Source organism: Oncorhynchus masou, chromosome 3 (assembly GCF_036934945.1).
Source record: "Oncorhynchus masou masou isolate Uvic2021 chromosome 3, UVic_Omas_1.1, whole genome shotgun sequence".
NCBI classification, from domain to species: Eukaryota; Metazoa; Chordata; class Actinopteri; order Salmoniformes; family Salmonidae; genus Oncorhynchus; species Oncorhynchus masou.
The window spans coordinates 31,948,358-31,960,719 of NC_088214.1; the positions used below are offsets into that span (position 1 = coordinate 31,948,358).

General features: G+C 41.6%; 1 protein-coding gene and 1 non-coding gene across 2 annotated transcripts; both read left to right on the forward strand.

The window, feature by feature from the left end:
• Nucleotides 1-806: 806 nt before the first annotated feature.
• On the forward strand, nucleotides 807-11,517 carry gtpbp4 (GTP binding protein 4). The gene is made up of 17 exons (XM_064938290.1): nucleotides 807-926; nucleotides 1,236-1,406; nucleotides 1,496-1,599; nucleotides 1,699-1,835; nucleotides 2,622-2,722; nucleotides 3,915-4,007; nucleotides 4,294-4,485; nucleotides 8,490-8,555; nucleotides 8,691-8,780; nucleotides 8,878-8,988; nucleotides 9,174-9,251; nucleotides 9,409-9,460; nucleotides 9,581-9,681; nucleotides 9,922-10,119; nucleotides 10,222-10,287; nucleotides 10,391-10,540; nucleotides 10,807-11,517. Exons 1-17 carry the CDS (start codon nucleotides 879-881, stop codon nucleotides 10,957-10,959), a joined length of 1,911 nt encoding a protein of 636 aa, XP_064794362.1. The 5' UTR covers nucleotides 807-878; the 3' UTR covers nucleotides 10,960-11,517.
• LOC135519075 (small nucleolar RNA SNORA81) lies at nucleotides 4,707-4,888 on the forward strand. Its single transcript, XR_010452262.1, has one exon. It is a non-coding gene; the product is annotated as a small nucleolar RNA SNORA81 (small nucleolar RNA).
• Nucleotides 11,518-12,362: the final 845 nt, after the last annotated feature.

Below are 12,362 nucleotides of genomic sequence, written 5' to 3' on the forward strand. Positions count from 1 at the left end.
TTCATCACATTCACAGTGGTTCAGAAGTTTACATACACTCAATTAGTATTTGGTAACATTGTCTTTAAATTGTTTAACTTGCGTCAAACGTTTAGGGTAGCCTTCCACAAGCTTTGGCCCATTCCTCCTGACAGAGCTGGTGTAACTGCATCAGGTTTGTAGGCATCCTTCCTAACATAATACCTGTTCAGTTCTGCCCACAAATGTTCCATAGGATTGAGGTCAGGGCTTTGTGATGGCCACTCCAATTCTCTTTGTTTTCCTTAAGCCATTTTGCCACAACTTTGGAAGTATGCTTGGTGTCATTGTCCATTTGGAAGACCCATTTGCGACCAAGCTTTAACTTCCTGACTGATGTCTTGAGTTGTTGCTTCAATATATTGTGGCAAACCTCTTCAAGGTTAGGAGCGTTTGTCACAAACTAAGTGGTAAACTGTCACCAAATCACCCAAGAATGAGAGTTCTTTTGAACAGGACAGTACCTGTGTGTTTGTTTCTCTGTCCTGGTCCACCCAGGCCGTAGCCTATCAGAAGCTTCTAAAGCCATGACATCAACCATGACATCTAAAGCTGTTTAAAGGCACAGTCAATTTAGTGTATGTAAACTTCTGACACACTGGAATTGTAATACATTGAATTGTATTGTAAAAATTGACTCCAACCTAAGTGTATGTAAACTTTCGACTTCAACTGTATGTAATTTTTGCATCCCTGACTTCATATGAGCACTAGAGGGCAGTGTAAAGAAAAGTGAGGACATGTATTTTCTCACGTGGAGTTCCTCTTGATGTAACAGCTTCACTTCCTCATCTTTGTTGTTTCGATCCGGTTTGGGTCCTTTCCGCTTTGCAGTCAGTGTCCAAACGTGTTCCGAAAAAATGGCACTTTATAATTTTAAGAAGATTATGGTGGTTCCCACCTCAAAGGTACGTTTTTACACGTTTTACAAGTTATTGATGTGTTTCTCCGGAAAATACCGAAACTACATTACGAAAACCTGCTGTTTATCTGGTTGGAATTAAATGTCTGCTTCTGGAGAGAGACACGTGTTGTGCTTGGGAAGGGAGAGAAGCCACGCATGACATTTATTTTTGGGGGGTCAACAGTATACATACAAATGCGTGTCGAACGATGTGAATTGTTTGTTATTGTGAAACACATAGTATTGACAAATACATTTTGTTTAAATTGTCCTCATTCAATGTGCTGATTGCCGTTCCCAATTTATTTCACAGGAATTCATTGACATCACTTTATCGAAAACCCAAAGGAAGACTCCGACAGTAGTACACAAGCATTATCAAATTCACCGCATCAGGCATTTCTACATGCGCAAGGTGAAATTCACCCAACAGAACTATCATGATCGGCTCTCCCAGATTTTGACAGACTTTCCCAAATTGGACGTAAGTAATGTTATTGCTTTGAAAGTCTTGTAATATTCAGACATTATCAAGTTCCACTTTGTGCTAATGAATAATATGGTCTTCCACAGGATATCCATCCTTTCTATGCAGATTTGATGAATGTCTTGTATGACAAAGACCATTACAAGTTGGCTTTGGGACAGATCAACATCGCAAAGAATTTGATTGACAAGTATGAAGCTTACTCTTCCCACTTATTTGTTGATGCTTACACTGATCATATATGTTGGTCAATTTGGAGTGGTCCCACTCAATTGTGTTCTTGTTGCAGTGTTTCCAAAGACTATGTTCGACTGATGAAGTATGGAGATTCCCTGTACCGCTGTAAACAATTGAAGCGTGCTGCTCTGGGTCGGATGTGCACCATCATGAAGCGACAGAAGCAAAGCTTGGAATACCTGGAACAAGGTGATCTTTTAGTTATTTACTTTGTTTGATGAAAGGCAAAGTATACTCTTAGATATGCGTCAATTCGAATCTGGTATCAGGATAAATATGACAATTAGTTACAGATTGTATACTATGTATTTTTTATTAGCTAAGCAATAAGTGGTAAATGCAATTTTCGTATATACGGGCTCTCTGTCCCACCTCGCAGGGCAAACAGAGAACTGACTTGTTCTTGACAAAGATATTATAAATATACCCTGACAGAAAAAGTTCCTGCTTCCGAGCCGGCCTGTCAGAGTAGAGACTGGGCGTGGTTAAACCAACCCAGCCTATCGTTGATTGTTGTCGTACAAGCTGGTACCAGCCCCCGGGCGCTCCAGTTGATAGATGTAACTTGCTGTGTCGAGTATCTATGCGCTCATGCTCGATACCGTTATCTCGCACCTGGCTCCTGTTATCTAACAAAAGACCGTTTGTTCTCGCAACACTACGTTCTGAATGTGCCTCCCTCCATCTCCTTGCACAGTTCATGTCTTCATGTTATTCTGTACTTTTCCATCATGAGAAAGGCCCATGGCTCTGAAAATGTTAACAATGTTTCAAAGTCAGCTATGTTGCAAAACACATGCATACATCCACACAAGCCAACAGCAGATAATATTCAATCACATATATGTTAACGGGCTATAGTGCATAACACAGAATCCTCATAATGCATGCCTGTAAATGGCTCTGGTGTACATATACTAAAGACATTAGCCTCCAGCTGTTGTTGTTGTTTACATTTTGTTATTGTTTTTACAGTGCGCCAGCATCTTTCCCGTTTACCAACGATTGATCCCAACACTCGAACTCTACTGCTTTGTGGATATCCTAATGTGGGCAAGTCTAGTTTCATCAACAAGGTATGCATTCCTGTTGTTATTCTTTGTCAGTTCAATGGTTGGTAGAACCTTTAGTGTCCAAATAAAATTGTATTGCTCACATGCGCAGAATACAACAAGTGTAGACTTTACAGTGAAATGCTTACTTACGAGCCCATTCCCAACAATGCAGATTTAACGCAGACAATTATCTGCCAAAATAAAAATAAAAGCCTATGGTAACACAATAACAAGGCTATATTCAAAGAGTACCAGTACCGAGTCAATTTGCAGAGGTGCAAGGTAATTGAGGTAATACTGTATGTACATGTAGGTAGGGGTAAAAGTGACTAGGCAATCCGGATATATAATTAACAGAGTAGCAGCAGCATGTTTGTGTTGTAGTATGTGTGGTAGAGTCTAGTGAGTGTGCATAGAGCCAGTGCAAGAGAGTCTGTGCAAAACAATTAAGATGAATAACTAATAATGGGGTCATTGTAAATAATCTGGGTAGCCAATCGATTAACTGTTCGGCAGTCTGATGGTAGGAGCCTTTTGGTCCCAGACTTGGCGCTCCGGTACCACTTGCCGTGCAGTAGCAGAGAGAACAGTCTGTGACCTGGGGGCTGGAGTCTGACTACATTTAGGGCCTAACTCTGACTTGGCCTGGTATATAGTCCTGTATTTGTCCTATATCCCAGCCCCCGTCCCCGCATAAGGCCTTTTGGTAGGCTGTCATTGTGAATAATAATTTGTTCTTAACTGACTTGCCAAGTTAAAGGCTAAATAAAAAATGAGGTCCTGGGTGGCAGGAAGTTCAGCCCCAGTGATGTACTGGGCCTCATGCACTACCCTCTGTAGTGCCAAGCAGTTGCCATACCAAGCGGGGATGCAGCCAGTCAAGATGCTCTCAATGGTGCAGCTGTAGAACTTTGAGGATCTGATGGCCAATGCCAAATCCATTAGTTTGGTGTGTTTTTACATAAAGTTTAAGCACCCATTGTTAGAGGCATTGTTTCTTGTCTGTATTGCTGCACGATGTATCAATCTTAGTCGGGTTGTTGTAAATAATGTTGTGACTGGCTTTCCTGGTAAAATAAAGGCAACTAGAAATAAATGGGTTGAGGTTCATTTGAACATCCTGGTACACATGCAGAGCATGGATAAAATGGTCATACAAAACATTTTAGTAGTGTGAGAAAAGAGTTCAGCTTTGTCAACATGTCCTCCCCAGGTCACCAGAGCTGATGTTGAAGTCCAGCCCTACGCCTTCACCACCAAGTCCTTGTTCGTCGGCCACATGGATTACAAATACCTTCGTTGGCAGGTAAGATGGCTTTAATGCACTTACACGCCAGCTATCTCTAGCTGGAATAGATTGGAACAGTTAAATATTTGATATTCATACACTTTTCCACCAGATTGTACTTGGTAGGAAAATAGATCACAACACAGATACATCAAGTACCCTGATGAGAAATCATGCACCACGCTGAACATGTGATGGATAACCCCTACCACAATATCTAGTTTCTCTCTCAATCACGAGTTGTCGAGTACAATTAACATCTGGACCATTTAATGTGTATTGCTAACTCCATATGTGGCCGCAGGTGGTTGACACCCCAGGGATCTTGGATCATCCTTTGGAGGAGAGGAACACCATTGAGATGCAGGCTATCACAGCCCTGGCCCATCTGCGTTCTGCCGTGCTCTACGTGATGGACGTCTCCGAGCAGTGTGGCCAAACCCTGGAGCAGCAGCTCGAGCTCTTCAACAACATCCGGCCCCTCTTTGCAAACAAGGTCAGAGGTCACGTTATGGAGGCACCATTGATTACTTTTTAAGACTGCATCACAAATGACACACCCTTTTATAGTGCATTACTGTCCTATGGACCCTGGTCAAAGGTAGTGGATTGTATAAGGAATAGGGTGTCTATTCAGACCATGTTTAATGGAAGCAGCATTGTCGATAGTTTAAGCTTGTGAGTTAGTCAACAGCTTGGTCAAAAGTCAAAACCTTTCCCTTCTTATAAAGCACCCTGCTAAAATTGTGGGGGTGAAGCCTCCGGGCTTGGCTCTTGCGGCCATGTAAGCATGGGTACACCAAGGAAGGATAGAAAAGGCCCAGAGTCGCAAGTGAGGCTAGGACGGACCTCTTTCTTAATGTCCAGTGTCCTTTGTCTCAAGGCTCTGTGCTACATTATTTCTCTGAAATGAGCAAGGCATGTCAAAAAAACATTTAAAAACTTTAGACCCCTATAGAATTCTGGAATGCTGCTTTAGATTAGTAATTTAAGATAAAACTAATTTTCTCACACAGCTCAAAAACAAATAACAAATGACAATTACAAGTTAACTTAGTTTTAAAGAACACAGCCTCTTATTTACTGACACCACATTCATGTCAATAGGAATAACACTCATTTTGTCTTCCATTGTGTAAAGACACTATCAGAAAACGATTAACTCAACACAACAAAAAATCTTAGAGTATTTCAATTGTAGTAAATCTGACTAAATTACTCACTCAATGTACCACGTTTAATATATTATACTTATAAATATTATTTTCATATAAATAAAAATATGATCTCAATTGGCCAGAAGACAATTCAGAAGTATTTCAAAACCGACACAGAGTAGGCTATTTGATTGACATCTATTCTTACTTCTGTAACATTGTAAAAATGCAGACAACTATTCATTTTCACGAAACAAATGTAGGTAACCTTTCAATAAGATTTAGTACAAACCAGGCCTGACACAAAATGTAGGTAACCCTTCAATAAGATTTAGTACAGACCAGGCCTGACACAAAATATAGAAATAGTAGCCTACTTGGACAACAATAATTATTCAATATTATTATTATTATTTTTAACCTTTATTTAACTGGGCAAGTCAATTAAGAAGAAATTCTTATTTATGTTGACGGCCAAACCCGGACGGCGCTTGGCCAGTTGTGCGTCGCCCTATGGGACTCCCAATCACGGCCTGATGTGATTTAGCCTGGATTTGAACCAGGGACTGTAGTGACGCCTCTTGCACTGAAACGCAGTGCCTAAGACCGCCGCGCCACTCAGGAGCTGCCAGATGGAGACAGATAAAGAGAGAAGATACAAAACACAACAAACTGTTCATAGACAATAAAAGATTTGTAGGACATTCATATTTCACACGGTCACTTTAGTGTTTTCATTTAGCCAAGAACGTCATGGAACTTCTGGAAGCACGGCCCCATAGAGCACCCAAAGGAGGTTTCTACACATCCCCCACTCTTTACACTGCCTCCACTCTGGATGCACATCACACACCCTCTTGCGCCCTTCAAAGTTAACCTGCTTTCAAATGAGTTTACAACTCGATCCACAAGTCCCACACTCTTGGCTCCTCACTTTCTACAATATCACAAAGGGATTGCCTTCAGGGACCAGCACTTGCGGTTTCTGGGAAGGGACCTTTGCAGGGTCCCCCAAACAATGTACGCATTTCTGATGGCAATGTTGAGCATCCCCCAAATCGCATACTTCCACCATTTTCTGCCTCGGTTCCCAACATTGTAATAGCTCCTCAGTTGGTCAAGATGATCAACCCCTAGAGGAACAGAGTAACGGAGGGAGAGGAGTAACAGATAAGATAATTGTGATCAATTGTCCACCGGTCTAAAGTTCATTGCTCGCGTTTCTTTGCCCAAGCAAGTTTCTTCTTATTATTGATGTCCTTTAGTAGTAGTTTCTTTGCAGCAGTTCGACCATGAAGGCCTGATTCATGCAGTCTATGAATATATCCTCCTAGCAAACATGACAAACCATAAACTAATCCCAACAGATAAACACATTACTCTAGCCTTCGTTTCGGTGGCTAATTATCTGGTTGTCTGTACTGCTAGCTATGGAAAGTGACAGCTGAGGTTGATACTTTGTGAGCGCAGCCCACATTTACCGCTACTCACAACATTTCTTGTCTGACAGACTAACTATACTGAACAAAAATATAAATGCAAAATGCAACAATTTCAACAATTTTACTGAGTTACAGTTCACAAAAGAAAATCAGTCAATTGAAATTGCCCTAATCTAGTGGATAATGGATTTCACATTACCGGGCAAAGGCAACAGTTCTCTGGCAACAGCTCTGATGGACATTCCTGCCGTCAGCATGCCAATTTTACGCTCCCCCAACTGCACATTTTAAGTGGCCTTTTATTATCCCCGGCACAAGGTGCACTTGTGTAATGATCATGCTGTTTAATTAGCTTCTTGATATGCCACACCTGTCATGTCGATGGATTATCTTGGCAAAGGAGACTTTCACTAACAGGGATGTAAACAATTTTGTGAACATCATTTGAGATAAATCAGCTCATGAAACATGGGACCAACACTTTACATGTTGCGTTTATATAATTTTGTTCAGTATAGTTAGCCAGCTACCTATAGCAAGCATCTTGGGCCGTTTCCATAAGAATTACATCGGTAGAAACAAGATAACGAGTTAGCTGACTATATACAGCTAAACCCTGCAACTTGAGCCCGAGAGCAATCATTTGAGCACCACTGCTGATGTGTCCGCCTGTACCAACCAAGTTATCATTTACATTTACATTTAAGTCATTTAGCAGACGCTCTTATCCAGAGCGACTTACAACCAATGAATGAGACAAAGTTATCTGTTGCTTCCTGTTTATGCCCAGTCTCTTGTCCTGTGGCATTTTTAGGCCTATTTCTTACACCAATCAAATGCTTTGGATAGTTGTGGAGTGGAGAGGAGAGGAGAGGAGGGGATGGGATGGGAGAGGAGATTCGAGAGGAAGATGGGATGGGAGAGGAAGAGAGAGGAGAGGGGATGAGAGATTAGAGAGGAGGACAGAAGAGAGGAGAGGAAGCTACTTTAGACTGTTCTTTCTGCTGACATTTCCTAAAGGACAAACTGAATTGATCCAGCTTCATAGCTTTTATAGCAATGTGTGTTTATCAATAAAATGACAATATGTTCAATGCGTTGTCTGATATCTCTTGGTCATCTGTGAGTAGAGCCGCGGGAAGTAGTTTGGGGGTGCTGAGGGGTTTTTCTGGTGGGGGACACAGATTTGTTTCCTCCCTACAAACAGCTGTACTGGGGATGCTGCATCACCTTCAGCTCCCTGCTTCCCGCGGCTCTGTCTGTGAGCTCTGTTTTATTCTTGAGTCTATTGTATCATCTAGGGCCAAAAGTAGTTCACTATGTATGGAATAGGGTGCCATTTGAGACAAACTCCTAGCTTCAACAGGTCTCCTAACAATGCTGCTGTTCTGCACTCATCAATCATAACGCTGAAGGTCGCCATAGACTGTATACACAACCAAGGCTATGATAAATGATGCGTGGGGTATTGGCACAACCTGGTGGCCATCCACTTGTTTGACACAAGCCGAGGCAGTCGGGAAAAAGTTGCCTTCCTGTGGATGGTAATGGTAGAGACAGAGTCAAATGGTAACACAATAAACGTTGGCAGCGGCACCACAGTGTCAGTTATACACATGACAGGACTTGTTCATCTGAGAGCTATTCCCCAAGTTTCACAGCATCAAACATCAACAACACCAAACATACATCTGCTGTTTACTTATTTCACTCACCTCAACATCGCTTTTCAAAGTGCAAGGACTGGTCCGAATCCATATCACCAACCAACATAGATATAGCCTCTTCCACAGTGAAAAGTCGTGTCCACTTCTGTGCTGTCATTTTGAAGACAAATGACGGCGTTCCCTGTTTCTGGTTTCACGCAAATATGATAATGTTATTGTATTTTTTCCCTCTAGCCTTTGCTCATTGTGGCAAACAAGTGTGATGTCAAGAAGATCAGTGAACTCACTGAAGAAGACCAGGTTCGTAGTTTTTTTTTAATGTTCGTTAAAATATTCTCTATCTTTACTTTGGCTGTATTTTTCGCCCCAGTTTACTTTGTCATCCTCTTCCAAGATGGGACTTGCTTATCAGGGTTTCCGACTTTGTTTCCTCAGAAAATCTTTGCTGACCTTACTGCAGAGGGCATCTCTGTCATTGAAACCAGCACTTTGACTGAGGAGGGAGTGATGACTGTGAAAACAGAAGTGAGGAGTCTCGTCCACTCTTCTGATTACTAACAATTTGCTAGTAGCACATTTTTCAAAATGTTCTACAAATAACTAATATTTTCTTCAATTTCAGGCATGTGACAAACTTCTAGCCCATCGTGTCGACGGCAAAATGAAGGGCAAGAAGGTGCATGATGTGCTCAACAGATTGCATTTAGCAGTGCCTGCAAAGAGGGACGAGAAGGTATGTTAAACACTGTACTCTCTGTGGATGTGTACGTCTTTCCACACTTTGTTGTTTGCCCAAGTTAAACATGTTTGCAAGTCATAAAGCATGATTTTGGTCATGTTAAAACAAATATGTAATGGTCTATATACATTTTGAATGTGAACAGTTGAAATTGAGTTGTCCTGTTTTCTCAACACTAGGCGAGACCACCGTTCATTCCGGAGGGAGCCAGGATTGGCAGGAAAACAATGGCGGTGGATGCACCCAAACGCAAAACGGTAGAGCCATATTAATAATAGTAACAGTTGTGGAAGGATTATCTTGGAAGAGCCTTGGATGTAATCCGTGTGGGTTTATGTTGTGGTAAACATGCATTGTAAAGATCTAGCTGTCTTACTAAGTATTATTTCACCAATTTCCATCATTGATTTTCAGGAGAGAGACCTGGAGGTGGAGATGGGAGATGATTATATCCTGGACCTCCAGAGTATGTATATTGACGTTGTCATCAACTTTATCAAAGGCTTGTCTGAAAGGATATTGTGTACATGGTTATCAGCAAACTTATTTGGTCCATTTTCTCATACTTGATGTTTCCTCTTTTCAGAATATTGGGATCTGATGAATCAAGATGAGAAATATGATGTGATTCCTGAAATATGGGAGGGTCACAACATTGCAGATTATATCGACCCTGATATCATGAAGGTGAGTAGGGGGGAGGTGAAACCACTGATCTTGGTGAACATAGTTATTGTTGATCGGTATGGATAGGATGGACAGTTCTGCCACTATAGCCGCCAACAGGGACTGAAAAGGGATCATTAACAGGAATGGGAATACCTCTCTAGTGATTTCATGGAATCATAGACTTAAATGGGGATGCCTTTTCTATTCATTCTAATTCTATGGCCGCCACCTCTCAACATCTCTCTCATGCCCATACAGAACCTGGAGGATCTGGAGAAGGAGGAGGAGCTGAAGGTGAAGGCAGGGGAGTACGAGACTGATGAGGAGAGCGAGGACGAGGAGATGCAGGAGATCCGTCAGCTGGCTAAACAGATCAGAGAGAAGAGGAAGCTGAAGATCGTTTGCTCCAAAGACAAGGATGTGCACGGCCCCAGACTACCCAGAACTGTCAAGAAGGTGACATGGACATCTTGTTTATATGCATAGAACTTTTAAAGTGAATCTAGTTTTATTTTCGGTCTTACTAAATCACTGGGCCAAAATGTTAAACATTTACAGGTTGAAAGAAAAACCCTGGAGAAGGAAATGGGAGACCTTGGTCTGGACATGACTGGCAAAGATGACGTAAGTTGCTTTTCATTTAGTTCTGTTTATGTCAAGTACAATGTCTTAATACAAGCTACAGACCGGATACTATATTCACACATTGCTGTTGATGTCCTTTCAGAGCCACTATGCAGTGAATGCCCGTAGATCCCGGAGCGTTGGCGTTGCCAAGAAGCGTAAGCGTGAGGCGTCTGTCGTTCCCATCTCTCGAACCCGCAGTCAGAGTGCCTCTCGTCCTCCACGCGACCAATCTGGTGTTCGCGATCCTAAGGTATGTGATGTAGGCTACGCTAGATCTTCCTGTCATCAGGTGAAATGGTTTGTGTTAAAAATATGCACAATGCATATTGGGGAAGTGTTAGTCCCTTGGCTTAAAGAAACATGCTTTTGGAGATGTTATGAAGATTAAGTTTGTCTGAAGTGGAACCCTATTATTGGCCCTGGTCAAAGTAGTGCTCTATATATGAATAAGAGTTCCATTTGGGACGCAACTTGTGTTTTGCTGAGGATTTACTGAAAGTATGTTTTCCTGTATAGATGGCGAAACAGGCCAAGAAGTTGATGAAGAACCAACAGAAGGACATGAACCGCCAGGGGAAGAAGGGAGAGGCAGACAGACATGTATTTGACCTCAAGCCAAAACATCTTTTCTCTGGCAAGAGGAAGTCCGGAACCAACGATCACAGATAAAGGCATTGATCGATGCGGTTTAATTTTTAGTCCAGCTTCTGTCTCAATTGTATACCTTTTCCTCTGGAGTAAAACTGAACATAATTCAGGAACCGCAAACATTTATTATCATTCATTATATTGAGGTATTGAGTGACACGGACGTGTCGTTCCTGGTTTTGAAAAGCTGCAGTGGAGCACAAACACAACATCTGACAAGGTATCAGCAAGCAATGAGATGTTGGTGGATTTTAGTGGTAGTTCAACTTGTCACTTACGTGAACACCCACAGTCATACCTTCCAATTGCTGTGGCCACCAATTGTTATACGAAAAAGGCTCAAATAGCATTCGAGTAAAGTGTACTTGAATTGTAAACTTTCATTAGAACATCTTGCCTTAACTCCTGGAATTTGTCACGAGAAACATAACATGAAGCTGCATGCACCGTAACAGCTAAACTCTCACTAAATGTGAGTTTCTTCTACAGTGTACACTGAAGTGGGGGAACTGATTAAATGCTAAATTGACATTTGTCTCTGTGATGCTTTATTAAAATCAAATATACTGAATACTTTAATATTGATCTTGTCCTGCCTGTTTATTAAATAGTGTGATCGAAAGATATAATAAATGATGTACCCGTTCAGGAAATGTTAGGAAACTCAAATATTGTGTGGTGCATTGAATAGGCCTGCTCAAAGTGGGATGTTTAAATCATAGCTTGGTCAACAATGAGAATCAGAGATCTGTATATAAAGACCATACTATGACTGAATACCAATACCTCGCAAAGCAACTGCTCAATGTATCCCCTCTTGATCACACAAAAAGAAACAGACCGGACAAGTAGCTGCACAATGGATTATGGTTATTGTAGTTAATTATCATGTTTTCTGCGCTGACCTATGTAGAACATTGGCCAGTTCTAAACAAAAATATAGATGCAACATGTAAAGTGTTGGTCCCATGTTTCATGAGCTGAAACAAAAGATTACAGAAATGTTCCATGCACACATTTATTTTACATCCCTTCTTCGTGAGCATTTCTCCTTTGCCAAGATAGTCCGTCCACCTGATAGGTGTGACATATCAAGAACCTGATGAAACAGCATGATCATTACACAGGTCCACCTTGTGCTGGGGACAAAAGGCCACAAAAATGTACAGTTTTGTCACAACACAATGCTACAGATGTCTCAAGTTTTGAGGGAGCGTTCAATTGGTATGCTGACTGCAGGAATGTCCACCAGATCTGTTGCCAGAGAATTGAATGTTCACTTCTCTACCATAAGCCATAAATGTTGTTTTAGAGAATTTGGCAGTACTTCCAACCGACCTCACAACCGCAGACCATGTGTATGGTGTCATGTGGGCAAGCGGTTTGCTGATGTCAAAGTTGTGAACAGAGTGCCCCATGGTGGC

What these genes read in the sequence shown, in the direction of transcription:
- gtpbp4 (XM_064938290.1), top strand. Translation starts at nt 879, where the DNA reads ATGGCACTTTATAATTTTAAGAAGATTATGGTGGTTCCCACCTCAAAG. An exon ending in CTTGGAATACCTGGAACAAG is followed by an intron (nt 1,836 to 2,621) that starts GTGATCTTTTAG and finishes TTGTTTTTACAG; the next exon opens with TGCGCCAGCATCTTTCCCGT. An exon ending in CTGCAAAGAGGGACGAGAAG is followed by an intron (nt 8,989 to 9,173) that starts GTATGTTAAACA and finishes TCTCAACACTAG; the next exon opens with GCGAGACCACCGTTCATTCC.